Source organism: Eupeodes corollae, chromosome 1, assembly GCF_945859685.1.
Source record: "Eupeodes corollae chromosome 1, idEupCoro1.1, whole genome shotgun sequence".
Classification (NCBI taxonomy): domain Eukaryota; kingdom Metazoa; phylum Arthropoda; class Insecta; order Diptera; family Syrphidae; genus Eupeodes; species Eupeodes corollae.
In genome coordinates this window covers 198,325,293-198,343,861 of record NC_079147.1, presented here as the reverse complement: position 1 = coordinate 198,343,861, position 18,569 = coordinate 198,325,293, and the positions used below count along the sequence as shown (strand labels likewise).

Genomic DNA, 18,569 nt, shown 5'->3' with positions numbered 1-18,569 from the left:
AAATTGCAGCAACAATATTTTTTTCATGACATTTTCCAAGATCAATTCGTACAATTTTTAAATGTAATGCATCCTATCTTTTAAGCCGGACCTTATCTTTCAGGATTTCTTAATGATTGGAAGACAGCAAAAATGTTGCTATTATAGTTAGTAGAGTTGAACAGGGGTCTTTGCTGGGACCCATACTTTTTAACGGTTATCTGTCCGACCTTCCATCTATGATATAGCTCAATGCTCACAAAACTATTTTCATATATGGAATATCAAGGTTAATGCTCAAAAATCGAAAGCTATATGGTGCTCCATGAGTACCCGTGGCATGATGGTTAGTGCGCTGGACTGTCATGCAAGGGGTCTTGGGTTCAATCCCTGCCTGTGCCACCTTAATTTAAAAAAATTAATTTTCGTGGGTACTGCCTCTTGCGAGGAATTGACAATTCCTTCAAGAGTAATTCTTGTCATGAAAAAGTGCTTTCTCAAATTAGCCGTTCGGATTCGGCCTTAAATTGTAGGTCCCTTCCATTCCTCACAACAGTACTCGCACACAGGAATGGTTGAGAGTTGTAAGTCACTAGGCCCTGGTTCACAAGGGACTGTTGCGCCACCCCATTTGATTTGATTTTGATATGGTGCTCCAGGGTGGTTTGACTGCGCTGAAACCTATCTACTTAAAAAAAGCTTCAAAAAGTGCAAACAAAATATTAAAATCAATACTTAAATTGCCAAAGCATTATTTTACAGTCAAGCTTCATGATTAGGTTAATGTTAAGCAACCCAAGCTTGTAATTTATAATTTGCAAGACAATTTTTTTAGAAGATGTTGTTGTTTTGATAATGATTAATATCTTAAATAGGATATTTTGTTTATATCGCATTTAAGGTAATGTGAAATTTTCATTTTTAAAATATCATATAAGGGTTTTTCTTGTAGGTTTTCCCTTAAAAATGATTGTCCCCCAGTTAAATTATTTTTATATTAGTGTTAAGGACCTATATTTAAGCTATAAAGAAATTAATTGTCTGTATTTCTTAATTAATGTAAAATATTATAGAACTACAATAATAAATAAATAAATAATATAAAGTCAGTCAATCAATTTTGAAACAATTTAAATGTTTGTTTTCGATTAAATTCATAAAAGTTTTCGACATATACGTTTATTCCCTTTCTTCGATATTCATTTAAAATATTATATATAGATATAAAATAAAACGGCAAAAAGTATTCTATAAACAAAATTTATTTTTAAACTTGAGCAGCTAGTCAAAATAAAAGATATTGAAATCAGTATTCTATGAAAGGATTAATATCAGCTTAAAATGTCATAAATTTCACACTATTGAGCATTTCTTGAAGTAAGAAGATACAATGATTAAACTTCTACTTAACTATGGTCTTATCTTAGACTTGAAAGCACCAATTTTGGTTGTTTTTAGTATTTTAAAACCATATTTTGAAAACCTGATGTTGTGATGCTTTTTTGTACGAAGCTGAGGTAGACTTGTCCAGGGAACTTCCCGAGAAAACAACTTGAATTTTTTAAATCGCACAAACGATGTACGCGGCGACTAGACTTGAGGAAGAAGGTAGCCACAGAACAGTCGGTTGGGAGAAAAACTCCCTGTTTTTAGTAGAAAACAAGAGCATAAACGGCATAAGCCTGTTACACTTTGAAGAAGTGGAAAAGAAAAAGGTATTTGGCACCCAAAAATAATGAGACAGTCTTGTATTCTGTGAAAAGTCACTGTGAATTAAAACCAGGTGAATGGTAAAAGATATACTATATATATTTCCTCGTGATCTTTATATATATGTGTATGCAATGATCAGGTATACTGCATAGACTCATTGCCGGGGTGATAGAGGAGAAGTGTAATGCTTCGTTACAATGTGGTAGACAAATTTAAAGGCCAGATTTGAATTCAGGACACCTTAAGCCTTTAAAAAAAGTATTGTTTGGCTTGTTCAACAGAAGAAAACGTAACACGTCAACATTCTTCAGTGGCTTTTGAGCGATGCACACCTCTTCAAATCTTCTCATTATTTACTTGTCCCATCATCAGCTCTAATATTTGCACCTATTTTGAAAAGTTAGTGTGAGAAGTGTGACACTAAAATGTCCAACATTTTTGTAAATGAATAATAACAATTCAAGTGCGTTTTTGCGTACTGTTCCATTTAAATTTAATGGCATAGTTTTTACTCAAATGTCAGCTTTAAAATTGACAGCTGTCCAGATAGAGATCTGTTAAAAATGACATCTCTTATAAATTTGTAATTGAATTGTGTCATAACACAGTTTTAATAACAGTTGACAGTAATCAAATCATATAGAACTAACAAAGAGTACTTAAAGGTATACATTTTACTAAAAATAAAAAGAAATGTCCCAATGTTGAGGCATATTACGAGTATGTTTCTAGATCAAAACAAGTTTGTACAAACAGCAAAATTAAAGCTTCAAACTACGCAATTTTTAAAATTTTCAACCACAAATCAGCCTAGATAGAGTGTAGTGTATGTGCCTAATAATATGTACAGATGTATAAGAATTTGCAACAATCATAGTTCGGTAATTCAATAATTACAAATTCGGTTATTTTAGTGTTAACCGCACTTTGTACCAAATCAAAAATGTAAAACAAACAGAACTATACAAGAGGTACTAAACCACGTTCGTATATTGTTCATTCTATTGAGTGCTAAGTTTGTTGCCTTTTATTTTTATAAGTTCACATTTATAAAAATATATTTACATATGATTGCAATGAGACTTTAAATTTTCCTCATCAGAAGAACGAATATTATATAGACCTTGCAACGTCAACATGATTTTATTTAACCACCACTTTTGCTGTCATAACTTTTTAAGCAAATAGGTTCTTTTTAGGGCTTGTGTATTAAGGAGAAAAAAAGAAATACAAGCAATGTTTCAGTAGGTTCTAAATCCAGCAGTGGGTTGCACGTTTTCGCACTTATTATAATTATTTTTCTATTAAACTATTGTTAGATTTATGGTTGATAAAAGTTATGGAGAACACGAATTTTGTTTAAAAATGTTTGGCAGTCATGGGAATTGAAAACTGCTTTAATTCTTAGGGAAATCAATAGACAGCCTTTTGTTACCTTTCTATCAAAAACGATTTTAGTTATTCATATTTTATTTCTCTAAAACCAAAATAACTTGCTTAAAATGTCATGATCGACTAAACCAAAGGTCTTGGTCCTGCCAATAAACAATGCCATGTTGATTGACTTTCAACTATTCCATAATACAGATCGCAACATACTTATAAAATCGCATCTTCAGTAGATCTCCCTTACCCAAAACCAAGTTGATCATTCGAAAAAAAGTTATTTTTTGCAAGAAATGAAAGCAATCTCGTTTTGATTAGTTTTCTAAAACATAGGCAGTAATAAAAAGTCGATTCATTTGCACTCATATCATTGAGTTTCCAAATTTTCCTATAACGATCTTTTCAATGCTTGATATAATTAAGAGAAGGCAAATTTGAAATAGAATGAAAAAAAAAAATTATCGAAAAAAAAACAAAGCCCGGTTCGAAATCATAAAACTGTGGTTCATAGTTTAAAATTTGACTTCCGCGATTCTAATATTAGTTTTTAAGTAAAAAATTCAACTTTTTTTCGAATTCAAAACATTCCCTTTATATGTGTAGAAACCTAATAAAAGTGAAACCCGTAAAAAAAAGTAAACTAAAAATATATAAGGTGCTGATGCTGACGCTTATGGTGTGGATGCGGATTATGACTTTGAGATTTGACAAATAGATACCACAGTTTGTGGTTACAAAAAATTAGGTGAATAAGCATAAGGCTTTAAGTATCTATCCTAAACAAAAACTTTATATACGATGTGGATTATATTACACTAAAATGATTGATGAATACATTTGTTGCGACAAATTAATCTGCAGAAAATTTAGGTTAAATATTTTAGATGTATAGATAATAGTTATGATAAACATAAATTGTAATTTAACAGGTTGCTTTCAATAATTATATCAAATACACTACCGGAATTTTGATATAAATCAATGTTTTGGCATCATATACTTTCCAATTTAAAATCTATCAAAAAATCTTAAGCAAAATAACTTGTCAACATTTGATACTACAACTTTTGTAAGAGAGATGAAGCTTGAAAAATGTTCAAATTGTAAGAGTTTGCAATGACTAATCATCAGTGCGAAACTCAAAGTCAATCTAATATGTTCCACATACTTTCTTAGAAATTATCGTTTTCTTGATCAATGGAAACACAATGCAACGTTTCAATCAATAAAATACCCAGCTCGCCAATGTAAACTTCAAATCCATAAATATGCTGCTATATTAAATTCTACACAAATTCAAATTCACAAAAGATCATTTTCTTCACGAATTTATTTTGTTCATTGAGCCTTATGACTTTTTGACTAGAGGCAAGTGTTTATAGAGCCTCTGATGATACGATTAAAAATATCATTTCCTTTGAAGGAAAATTTATATAAAATATGTGCATTGACTAGACATAGAAATAAGTTTTCTTTCATCATATTTAAACTTAAAATGGTATCTCACGTTTTGAAGTTTATTAATTTGTCTCGATCAATAACAACTTCCGTCATAATATGTTGTTGACGTTAGTCTTAGAGAACTCGTATGTCTTTATTTAGCAGTGAAAATCAAGAAAAAATCTATTTTAACAAAATGTAATTTAGAAACTTGTTCTTCCTGCAAAATAATAACGATAATTTCATTATGAAGCCTTAAATGGTTCTTTCAATGAGCAAAATAAATAAAAACTATAATACTCAATAACATTTGAATTGTGTATACAGTACAGAAATTTATTATCAACATTATTTTCGCAGTCATCGTCATCATCATTATTATTGAAAAAAACATCGTTAGAGAGATGTTGATAAACAGAAATTAAATATATGTACAGTGATGCCGCATTTAGAAGAACATCTTCATTTTGATAGACAAATGTTAATTAAAAAAACCTGTTTCTTTACCCTTTTTAAAGGGTACCCTTTTTGTGAAAATCTGTGAAAGTTTGGTGAAAGGACTAGAGTTAATAAACGTTTTTTCGTTTAAGAGGCAACTAAAAATTGGAGATAGTTTTGCAGTGACTGTTAGTTTGACAGCTGTCAGATGAATTGCGATCATTCTGAACTTTCAGAAACTATGAAAAAGGAGAATTCTAATTTGCGACGGCTAGCTCTGAAATTTAATGAGAACTTCCAACTCATAGAATTATATTTTCAATTAAATCTCACATTTATTTAATTTTTAACTTGTATGTCTCTAAAAATAGCCAATAAAATGACTGCCTTTTAAGTCTTAATAATTATGGCTATTACTATAGCGTACCAATATGGAAGAAGCAGTTAAAATAATGATTTGTTGTTATTGCCTTTGCTCTTTTTGAATTATAATCTTTGTTTTTAATTGAATAATTACATGCACTTTATTGTTTATATTATAATGAAAAAAAAAAAACAAGATGAAGAATGCAAATTTCATTAATTGCTCAATATTGAAATGATTCATGGCGCCTAGATGTAAAAAAGTAAAATATGTATGAACAAAATGAAGATATTAATTTTGTAACCAATTAACAATACATTGTGATTTGATTATATTAACGTAACGTATACAATTGAAATTCAGTGGGGTAGTCTACGAGTGATTGTTTTGAAAACTTGTTCGTAGTACATTAGAAATTTGTATAAACAACAAATACAAAATTCGAAGCAGACTCACTGCAGATAAAGACTTGACTCTAATTCAAATATCGGAATTAATTTTTGAGGTTTTTCAATTTTAGACAATAGTACGTTTGTTAATTCCTTAGCAATCCCTAAAATGTTCGTGGCAACTCCTATCAACTGTAGTACGAATAATTAAAGTATCTTATTATCTCTTTTTATAAGTTATTATTGAACTATGTAAAAAATGTTTTTGGTTTTGTGAGCTGACTCCACTAAGTTGTTAAATTATACGAACAAAATATGCTGGGAGGTCATTCCGTAAAACGATAATCGCTAAACGATATCGTTTCGACGATAGTCTCACTTCACGTAAGACGATAATCGTCAAAGTGATATCGTCAAAACGATAGCGTTTGCACGATAGTTAAGTAGGTATCGTCTGCTAATAATTTCCATTGACAACTAAGCAAATTGAAGCAATAAAGTTTCGGTGTAGTTTAGTTTTGATACAAAATGAAAATAAAAACTCAAAAAAATACAATAAATTGGGTTACGCATTTTTTTTATACAAAACATAAGTAATCTCTCTTAATTGTTGTTAAATAAATAAAACAATTGTAGTTCTGGATTTGCAAAAGAGGACTATATAATGATATTATTAACAATAATTTTTCCAAACGGTTGTCGTCCTGCATTTATAATGTATATATATTCAATATTAAAATTTGTTGTAACAATTGAAACTTTGGGGTGTAAGAACATTGGTATATTCGACAGGCAACGATTTTTGTATCGCCCTTGTACAAAAATATAAGACATTGAACAAACATTTTCATATTATTGTTTATTATCTTCGGCGGCAACAAATGAAAACACAAAAAGTGACAATCACAAATTATTTGGCATGTTTATTAACAATACGTTTTTTGCAAATTTTCAAAATTTCCCATAGAGGAAAACCAAGTTTAATAACATTTTCAAGCTATTGAACAAGCATTATCTTTCGTTGAGTTAATTTTGACATTTGGAATATACTGAACGAACTTGTACTGAAAACGATTGAACGAGACGATAGTGACAAAGTTACGTGAAGCAAATTATTGACGATATCGTTAATGATAATCGTTTTGACGATTATCGTTTCGGAAATTACGGAATGACACCCCTGCAAAAAGTTAATGTCAAAACTTATAACGCCAGCCTTCATACCGTAGTAATTAAGGAACACATTTTATTAGTTTAAAATCTTATATGCGAAGATCTTTGATTTCTTCTTGAGTATTAATGCGAGTTAAACGAATTCCACGAATGCAACCATTTCTATCTTTTTATTCCTGTTTTCAGCTTTTTTAGCTAAGAAAATTCGAACTTTTTTTCGTCCTAACTAAACTTCATTTATAAATGCACATGGCTACATTTATTAATACAATATATTTATTTATTAAATTAAAATAAACTAAAGCAGTCCATATACATTACACTTGTTTGCACACCGGTGTACGGACACCCTGTGAGTCGTTCCGCCACACACGGCACTACTTTATGAAACATTATGTTATTTGGGGGCTTACCCAAGATCTTTACTTTACAAGAATTATTGCAATACTAAATAGGTTAATCCATGAATGCTCTCAAAACCAAAAAAATCCCGACATTTTTAATATCATTGGAACACACAAGTTTTCAAAGTGCCTACTTTAATTCGCATAGGAAAAGAAGAGTTTTGGTGCGGTATTTAGTCCGTTAGTTAATAGGGTAGTTTTGAACACAAAAAAAAACATTTTAAAGTACTTAAAAGTATAGGAAGTAACAAGTTGCGATAAATTTTAGCTTAATACATAGGCTAGGCCCTTCTAAAAAAACACTCCCATTTTTGAAAAAAGTGAAACAGAAGAGTTTTTCAAAATTTCAAATTTTTTGTTTAAAAATCTACAATAAACATAAAAATAATTGAAATAATAAACAAAAAAAATGTGTACAAAATATTAAACAATGTTTTTTTTTCCTTAGCAAAAATTTGTGTCAAACTGTCAAATGTCATAAGTTTTTTGAAAAAATCAACCTAAATATTAAAACTGAAGGAAGTAAACATTTTCTTATGTTTCACAATAATTTGTAACTAGGTCAGCAACCACTTATAAAAACATATTGTACAAATATTTTCCGCATATACGTTTACTTTATTGAATTTCTATAATTTCTATAAAATTATCAAACAAATATAAATCATTTATATCTTCTTTTAGAAGCCCATACCTACGTATGTAGAAGCAAACTTAAACATTTTTGATCTAAAAAAATTTGGCAACTCTCCTTGAAGAAATCTGATGTTCCTTAAAATTTAATTGTATTTGAAACGTTCCAAATACTAAAACTATATTCATTTGTGATATTTTATATAATGAGCTTCAGTATCATTGTCCACAAAATCAATTAGACATAAAACTGACAAGACTGCTGGCGTATACATTTTTGTTTTATTTCCCAGCCGAGCGCACGTAATTACTGCGTGAGCAATAGAACCGCATCTTCTTGTTTTATTTTATTTTTTTTAATTTTATTTTAAAACATATACAAACAATAGAAGAAATATGTATTATGTGGGGTCAATTAACGATAAACAAATAGAACAGTTTGCCAAAAACATAAAAAAGCTGTCAAAGCTTAAACAAAATACATTTTGGGCTATCGTCCAATATTTTGTGTGATTGCGCGAGGGTGACTTTTATGTCATCAAACATTAGACAAGGTTACCATACCGTTAAATACTTTGTTCATTGTTTTTTTTCTTTTTCTTTTGTTTAGATATGGCACACCCCCAGCTCCACCACCTCTATCGGCCGGCTCGATACCATCACAGCGGCTGTCAACACAAATACCCCAATATAATGTCGCCGAGGCACCAGCGTGCGTCCAAAATGCCATGATGACAAAAGACAAGAAGCCCTTCACCTATACCCCGGGTGGTATTGACTTGTCACAGATCAAGAGCCAACGAATGGCCAAGAGATTGGCACGGAATGCTCAAAGTGAAGGCGCAACTGGTCAACAACAGCTACATAGGCCGACACAAATGCAATCACCATCACAGCAACAAAGCAATGGTGGAACTGTAGCTGCTTCGCAGTTGGGCGCCACAGCAATGGGAATGCCCTTTCAAGTGCTTCCAACTGGTCCACCACCTCCACCACCACAGCCCATCGGCAAAGTTGGGGCACCCCCTCCACCACCACCTGCACCACAGAACAAATTAGCTCCACAATCGAATGGGAATGCCCAACGCAGATCCCCAACTCCACAAAATTTCGAACCACCACCCATGGGCTTCCGTCCAGAGATCAAAATTCCTCCAAATCCAATGGCCAGTTTAAAGAAAGTACCACCGCCACAAGAGAAGAATAACTTCTGGGTGGAAGAGTACCGTAAGGAGCGCTCAAAGAGCCCCATGGTTGGTAATGACGAAAACGGTAAGTTTAAACTAACTTTTTTTTTGAAATAATTTTGAACCGGAAAATGACGGTAATTATTTTACAGATAACAACAGATCCTCACCGAATAACCCAAAACCTGAAACGAATCAGTACTCATACACCAACAACAATAGTAATCAACAAAATGACTATCAACAAAATCAATATCGTGCCCCACAATCTCCACAACCGATGCGTCAACAACAACAGCAAGAATTCTACAACCAGAGGCAACCAAGTCCACCAAGAACACCAATACAACATCTGGACGAACAAAGACGCAACGAAAGCCCATATCAGCCTTCATATTCACCACAGCAACAACAATCTCCATCAATTCAGAGACAAAATTCACAATATCAACAACAAAACTCACCACAACAACAACAATCACCAACGATCCAACGACAATCATCACAATTATATCAAAATTCTCCACAACAATCCCCACTTGTTCAACGACAACAATCAATCCCGACAGCACCACAACAATACCATCAGAGTTCGCCACAACAATCACCATCTATTCAACGACAACAAACTGTACCCCAACCACAATATCAACAAAGCCCAACTTCGCCTCACTATCAACAACAGCAACAGCAGCAGCAGTCACAGCAACAAGCTTCACCAACTCCACAACAATCATCAGTGCCATGGCGTCAGCAGAAACAAGTCCCATTGGGAATTCAAAATAATGTTTCACGACCCAGAGATGTTATCAGCCCAGGACCAATTGATTCTCCAAGACCACAACAACAACCCCAGCAACAATATCCGGCTTATTTGAGATCTCGTGAAGCTCAAAGTCCAGCTCCAGAACAAAAATCACCTCAAATGTCGCAGCCATATCAGCAAAAGAACGTAAGTATTTTGTTTATATGAAGTTTTTTTATTTTAAGTTATCATCTTAAACGTTGGCTTATGGGGTTTTCCATGATGGTGATTTTAGATTTCTAAATTGATTTTTATAACTTGAAGTTTAACTTCATGTACGTGTTATGGAGTACGATAAAGCTGTCAAATTCCCAGCTTAACATTTTATAAAACTTGTATTAGTACTGGTGCAAATCCAGTTCTGTAGATTTGATCTTAAATCAAAAATAAATCAATCTATTTAGCGCCCATGCAATGTAAAAACAGGTTAAATTTGTGTTTTAACAGATCTAGATCAATAATAAATTAATTTATTTTACCCATTCAAAAACCACATAAATGTCAATTTTGTGGTTTTATGTAGGTAAGTTCAGGCGTTATAAGGGACTTAAAGGTAAGGCTTTTTTCTAGTATCTGATTTGCAGCTGTCATAATATTGCCTTCCAATTAAGGCAACTTTTTTGGAAAGTCTCCTTACAACTGAAAAAAGTTGCATTCCAATAAAAACAACTCAAATCTCACTTAGTTTCAAGTCTACTTATGTCAAAATGTCAGCTGATCATGTTTGTTCAATCAACTGAAATCTGAGCTTCATAACTTTTTATTTCATGCATAATTTAATTCAAGGTTTTGTGTACATTGTTCTTTGCCATATTGGAAAAAGAATTAGGACTTTTTTTTTAGAATAAGAAACACAACTTTTGATCAACTTTTAACCTTTGTAAGGAAACTTTTGTGTAGATAAAACGTTGTTGGTACTTTCTGCAAGTACAAGATAGTCAAGTACAGTTCCAAGTTTTAAATTAATGACATCTGAAAAATTTACTGAATGCAGTAGACTATATATAAAGTTCCTTGCGTTGTCTGAACACGCCCACTGTTAAAATATGTTGTTTTTTTTTAGTTAAGTAAGTTTGCGTTTGAAGTTTGAGTTTATTAACATCAAAACATCGCATTTTTGAAGTCATAGACGTTTTAAAACCAATATTCAATTCCAATAAAATTCAACAAAGGATTTTTACTCGGCACAATTTGGCAACCCCAAAAATATAAATTTGACATTTCAAAACATTGAATTAGTAAAATAAATCCAGAATCAAATATTATTTCAGAGAAAAACCGTTGCTTTATCTTGTAATGCTCCAATTTAAACTGTCAGTTGTCAGTTTCCAGTTGTCAGCTGTCACTGTAAATGTTTTTTAAGAGTGGCTTCTACTTTATTATTATTATTGTGCACCACAACAATGGTTGCAAATTCAGATCTTGTGTACATTTTAGTACACCCTATATTTTATTATTCTCCTGCGTTTATTTAAATTTTGCCCTGAATTTTCTGTTTAAATTATAAATTGAAACACGAGCAAGTTAATTTTTCTTCCAAAACTTTGCAATCTTATTGTGGCCATCCATCAATTTCCAGATCCACTTTAGAAAATCAACTCAAAACTCTTGCTTCTTGATTCCTTGAAAAACGATTTGTTTAAACAAAAACCAGAAACCAAAAACAAAACGACATCATTTTGCAATTAATTTTCTGTCGGAAAAAGATAAATTTATACACGTCCGATTTGCCTTGCTGCGTTCTGTATTTCGATGAGAAATTTATAAGCATGTGTTTCTTTTTCTTCGTCGAAAATAGTGCAGCAATTTCCGAGATGACATAATCAAATAAACTAAAAACTCTCGAATCTCGATATCGTTATAAAACAATGTTTGGGTTATAGAAATCAATGATTTAAAAATAAGAAAATAAAACAACATCCACCAGCCAGATCTTGTCTGTATATTTTTTTTCTATTCCTAAACCGAAAAAGTTGAGATATTTTTAGAAAAATCCGCACACGCAAAGTTTATTCTTATAGAAAAATACGAGATAGTAAAATATCGTTGATTTTGTATTTTTTATATATAAATTGCTTCGAAGTTCGAACCTGCCTTTCTATAAACTTTCTTGTGCAATTTCCTTGTTCTTGATAATTCTTTTTATTTAATTTATTTACTTCTAAATTTCGTCTTGCAATGGCTGGGGAAAGAAGACTGATTGATTTTTTTTTTTAAAAATCTAAAAAATTTGCATAAATAAATGTTGTCCTTCTGCCAAAGTTTCAACTCACACACACATAAATAAATGTTAAGCTATTTTGGCAAAAAGAAAATATGCAACAAATACGCGTGCTGTTTTTTTTTTTTTATTTTTATTTGATTGAGGAAAAATATATGTTTGATTTTGATTTTTTAGTTAAAACAAAAAATAAATAAAATAAAATATCTGTTGATGCGGAAGTTTTTAATAAACATGCCAAGTTAACGAATAATTAATTTTTATTATAAGCCATCATGGCTAACCTTGAAATTATATCTAATTTTATATTTATCTTAATTTTAATTTGTTTTAAAATAAAATGTGTGTTTTATTTTGTTCAAATTAATTCGCAGGCTCAAGTGGGATCGATATATATCCCTCCAGTTGCAAACCAACAACAACAACAGCAACAATATTCACCATATCAAGACTCGCAAGGTCCAAGACAACAACAACAAGCTCCCAGACAAGCTCCAACTAATCGATGGATGAATGCTCAAGGACAAACAGTTGAGTCCTTAAATCATGTAAAATCACCACCGCCAACTTCATCGCCAAGCATTTCTTCAAGTAATGGATTTGGTAATACTGGCTTAAGGTTGCAGATTAATAATAATACAACATCTTCTAATGTAAAGGTTTGTTGATTTTATATAACATTTCAAGATCAATATATTAAAGTTTTTTTTTTAATAATTCCAGGAAAGAATTATTCCAATTCAATTAGAAAAAACACCAACTCCAACACGTACACCATCATCAGCACCAGGATTTGGTCCACAACCATTTTATAATAGTGCTCAGCAGCAGCAATATAGCAGTGTGCCATCTCCGCCTATGACACAGGGATCTCCAAATAATGGTAACTAATTAATATTTAAACTTTCATTAACTATATTTTTCAATATGACCAAAAAAATTGGTTATACCAACGGTGTTTTCCTTAAAATTAAATTTTTTATCAAGTTATCGCCAAAAACGTTTCGTCCAAATTTTACAAAAATGTAATGTTATACTAAAATAATTCAACAAAAACTTTAAATCTTCAAATTTAAGAGTATCAATTATGAAAAAATGGCTTTGGGAAGTCACTCCCGTAAAAGAGCCTGTCAAATGAAAATTGAAAAAACTTCCCAAATTGAGGCTTTATTTTTATTATTATTATTTATTGAATAATGAAAATAATCCTAAAATTCTAAAATGAAATGGATTCCTAAAATAAGTCTCCAAAAAAGATTGAAATAAGTCAACAACCTTAAGAATTGTCTTACCATTTACTGGATTTGGTGTAGGCACGAAGTTATTTATATTTCTTGCATTTCAGAAATCTGGTATTAAATTTCCTGTAGTCTTAATGCATATCAAATCAAAATTTTCTTTAATACCAGGTTCTTCAAATGTACTATTTTTTCTTAATCCAACTTCGCACCTACCCCAAATGCTATAATGTGTTCAAGTAGGGAGGTTACAGTGGGAAAGCATACACCCTATACATACATCACTCCTTTATTCGCCCAAACGCTTTGTATAAACCAAACTTTTGAAAACCAAACTAGCCTTATTTCATCTTGTTATTGTGAAATAAGACCAACTCCTTAAAATTTCCCATTACACTTCCCAAATTTGGGGATGTATTTCATAGTTCAATTTGAAGTTTTATTATTTGCATCATGAAATCACTTTCTCTCAAAAAAAAAAACACTAGTTAAATCCCGAAAAATAGGAATTTCTTTTATATGTAAGTTCTGGCAGTTTCTACTGTTCCACAAAAGATGAAAAATGACGTTTTGTACTTTACGTGTTTAGACTTCTAAACCAAAATCGAAAAACTTCTGGCGCATTTAAAATAAATGTTGAAATCTTACAATAGTGGAATCCGACTTGGTCTGCGTTCAATCCTAGCCTATGCTGCCTAAAGGTTTTTTTAACAAGTACTGCCTCTTGCAAAGGATAGGCAAATCCTCCAAAATTAACTAATGTCATGAAAAATGCTCTCTCAGATTTCCTGTTCGGGTTTGGCATAAAAACTGTAGGTCCCCCCCATCCATGAGATGGCTTGCCAACAGGAATGGTTAAGAGTTGTAAGTCACTTGGCCCTAGTTCTGTACGGATTGTTGCGCCATCTTGTTTATTTATTTATTAAATCTTACAATCGTCTGTCAAATAAAAACTGTCAAAAGACAAAGACTTCGAAGTAGTGAGTTGTCAATTTCCATGATTATTAATTTCATCATTCTACTATCAGATGATTGCCTTGATAATGATTTTTTAACAACATTATCAGTACTAAAAAAACTATATTTCTAATGCGTCCTCTTGGTATGGACGAATCTCTTCTTTGTTAAGTTAGAAATTACCTTTCGGACCGTTCAATTCAAGTAGTATTGGATGGGTTCAAATCTGATATCCACAATATAAACGCTGGTGTGCCCCAGGGCTCCGTTTTGTCTCCAACTCTCTTCCTTATATTCATAAATGATCTTTTGTCTGAAACTTTTAACCCACTTCATCGATTCGCTGATGACAGTATCCTCTGCTTTTCATATTCGTTTTAAGATTCTCATCCTTATTTTTCGGATGTGGACTACCAACGGCAGCGTATAATAAGGTTTGATTGTTCAATAGGATTCAAAAACCGTGTAGAATTTAATGCTTAGAAAACTCAATGCTGTCTACTGTCACAAAAGCGTAAGCCTCCCCAATGGCACTATCCATTTGTGGCACTTGCATCGAGGAGATTGAACAACTAACAGTCGTAGGTATGTACATCACAAACCACTTGTTGAAGAGTGATTACGTATTTAACATCGCCAAAAATTCTGCCAAGTGCTTAGGTTATCTCCGACGATGCAAGCAGTTTTTTACCCCTTCTGATCTGACTATAATTTACAAAGCTTTTATTCGTCCAAAACTTGAGTATAACTCTCATATTTGGGCTGGTGCTCCAATAACGTTGTTGAGTCTTCTCGATAGAATTGAAAAAAGAGCTCCAAAAATGATTGGAGATAGTTCTCTAACCGAGACATTTGCTTCTCTTGAACACCGCCGCAAGGTCTCATGCCTGTCATTGTCTTACCGTTAGTTTTATAAACAATGCTCTTTGAAATAGCCAGTTGCATTCCTCCCCTTAAACAATTCAACCGTAATACCCGTACTGCTAGGAATGCCTATAACTTTACCGTAGAGCCCAATTGCGGACGTACTGTTAAGTACAGAGATGCTTTCTTTAGCCGCACTACACGAATGTGGAATGCTTTACCATGCTCAATATTACCCACTCATTACGATGTGCAGACATTCAAAACCAATATGCATCGGTTTCTCTTTTCTAATCTCATCCTCCATTCCTAACTGCTCGCACTGTGTTTAATTATTATAAGGGTATTCATAACCCTTTTAGTGCGCTCATAATATAAAAAAAAGATTTATTTCAGTCACAGTTTTTGGTGTCAAATCAGAGCTGGGGTATCAAAGAAGAAATTCAAAGATTTAGAGCTTGAAATCTGCTTTTTGTAAGAAACTAAAAAGTAGTTTCAATAAGCTCCAGGTAGCTTACCGAACACAAGATTGAACCTAGCTGGTGTATAATGACATCATTACGATCATTTGTATGTCTAAGAAGTAATATCTATCAGTACTGTCAGCAGCTTGGTCGTCTTACTTAACACAGATCAGAAATGTTAATCAATTAGTGATTAAAAAAGAATAGGACTTGCGGTTCCACACGGAAAATGCTATCGTAAAACTATTTTTATACTCTTTATTTAAAATTATAAATATGAGATTGAATTAATTTTCTTCTCTCTGTCAGAGAAAACTTAAAGCCAATAATTCAAGTCTTCTAGTCGGCAAAATGTTATATCAAAAGAAAACAAATTTAAAAAACAACACTCGTACATATTATGTAAATGTGAATACAGCTTAATCTGTTAAAAAGATAATTCTAATTCGGTATCCATAATTTTCCATAAGGTTTCATGTAAGTTGCCTGATAATAATTCATACATTTCATTTGTAATTTTTTCTTTCATCTCAATCTTTGATTTGTTTTAAGTATTAACGTATAAAAAAGAATAAGAAACAAATATCCATATACTCACTTTATTTTATTGTAAAATGTACCTAACTATCCAGTATTTAATTTGTATTTATGGTCACAAATTGTCAATCCAGTTTATTGTTAATGTTAACTTTTACATATAAGTTGAATGTTATGGCAGTGAATTTGTTGTTTTTAAATCTTTGTGAAATAAATCATTGATTTATTTGAAATGTTTTTTATTTGAGTTTCTCTCATTGACTGAATAAAATTAAATGAAAATCAGTTGAAGTATTGCATTTCCCCAATAAAGACTCGTATTTAATTCTAATGGAGAAAAGAAAAATATTTTATGTAGAAAAAAGTTAGATGAGGAAGTTATTAAATGTTATTTGGAATAATATTTCAAGATTGTTTAATTTTATTTTTTTTTGTTTATTTTAAGGACAAAATTCACCAAATTATGTTGTTCGTTCACCAAACCAATTTGTCGACCAAGGTTATAATCAATATTCAGGAGTTCAAGATCATCCATCTCGAGTTACATCGCCACCAGTGCAACAATCATCGAGAATTATTCAACAAACTAGTACCGCTGGCGGTGTTATGACTCGAATTATACCAATTGCTTTAGAATCTCAACCAGATGGACCATTAAATCCAAATAATGCACGTGGACCCATTTCTCAGCAACCGATTGTTATTCAAAAGTGAGTATAGATTTGAAAAATAAAACGCAAGTAACACTACGAGTATAACGTGAGCTTGTTGAATTGAGAAATAAGTTGCTAGATAATTTAAACTTTCAATAAACTGAGATTACATACTTTTGAAAATGGTCAAATATTTCGTATTGAAGTGGTAATTTCTATGGACTTAAACATAAATTTAACTAATAAAACAAGCGTTGAACTTATTCCTCGCTTTAATAAAATTCTCCAAATAACTAACGTCTCCGAAGGCTCCGAAGGCTCCTAAGATGTCTTATTTTATTTAATTTGATTATTTTTGCTTTTTCATTACCTAACCTTTCCAACTGCTTACATTTTTTAAGTGAAAACTATAACCTGTTTGTTCATGACTGCCCTCTAGAAGCTGAATTACAATTTCGAAAAAGTCGCCTCAGGTACACTACATAAATATTTAAATTAAAAGTCTTTTGAAAACTATGTTTTTCTGTTAAAAAAAAGTTCTGTTCAATGTTAAATATTTCAATCTAACGATACGAAGCTATTTTTGTGCAGTGATGTTATACTCGTTTTTATCTCTGATGTTGTTGAAGTTTTGTGTCACGTTTGACGTCAATATTGTTCGTTGATTTTTATTTGTTAAAATTTGTGCAAAAAAAATATAATGCAATTAAAACCTTAATTAAAAAAATTAATAAAAAAAAGTCCACGAAACAATAAGTTTCTGTAGATTTGCTTTACCAAATTTGGAATTATTTTCTACAATCCTGTCAAATGGCGTTTTGCGAAGATGTTAAATCAATTTCAATTTGAGCGTATTATTAGTTTTCGACGCAGATGCTAGTGAAGTCAAATACTGGGCAGGTTTAGACAACATATAAGGGACTTCGTTTCCAGTCAAGTGCATAATTTGAACGTACATTTTGACCAAGGCAACAACAGTTAGTTTTTCAAGTGTCAAAAAACTGCAAACTTAGAGCTACTAATTTACTTCCTTTCAATATACAAAAACTACCAAAAACATTATTGTCTAAAAAACAATCTTCAGGAAAGAAATATTACAAAAAAATTCGTTTCCAATTTGACAAGGAACTCTTTTCCATACAACAATAAATGAATTGTTCAGAAAATAAATGCATTACAGAGTAATAGAGTTTAGTTGAATAAAAACATGATCAACTGTCATTTTGACATAAGTTGACTTTATTCGATAGTTAGGTAGTTTTTTCTTGGCTTACTAGTCAGCTTTTCAACAAATTTGCATTTATTGAAAAGCAGTTTTTTGACAGCTGGCCAATCAGACACTAGAAATTTTCCTTAAGCTACGTAAACACGATTGGAAGATCTTCCAATATTTTCAGATTTTTCACAAAACTTTTTAACCAATTTTCTACTAACCATGAAAACACACAATTTTATCTGTCAAAAGTGACATACAAAAATTGACAGCCAATGGTTGTCAAATGTTATATCAAAAAAGTTAACATGATTCAAAAGTTTACAGGATTTTGAAAGAATTTGAATATTAGGAGAATGGTAAGAAATAAGAATTCGCCGTTTCGCAAAATAGCGAATAAGAAGTTATACAAAAAGAAAAGTTGGTCATTGTTATTACTTTTTTTGACAGTTTGAGCCATATTGAAAGATCTGTTATCGAAAAAAAAAGTTTGCAGAAAAATTCCTGTGCG

At 31.6% G+C, this 18,569-nt stretch overlaps 1 protein-coding gene across 1 annotated transcript in view; it reads left to right on the top strand.

The window, feature by feature from the left end:
• The window catches only part of LOC129948013 (uncharacterized), a 56,850-nt gene that overhangs the window by 24,872 nt on the left and 13,409 nt on the right, over positions 1–18,569 (top strand). The window contains exons 2-6 of the mRNA XM_056058822.1: positions 8,530–9,191; positions 9,259–10,058; positions 12,507–12,791; positions 12,856–13,015; positions 16,638–16,902. Of these exons, the coding sequence (XP_055914797.1) occupies positions 8,530–9,191; positions 9,259–10,058; positions 12,507–12,791; positions 12,856–13,015; positions 16,638–16,902 (2,172 nt within the window). The remainder of the gene's footprint in view (positions 1–8,529; positions 9,192–9,258; positions 10,059–12,506; positions 12,792–12,855; positions 13,016–16,637; positions 16,903–18,569) is intronic.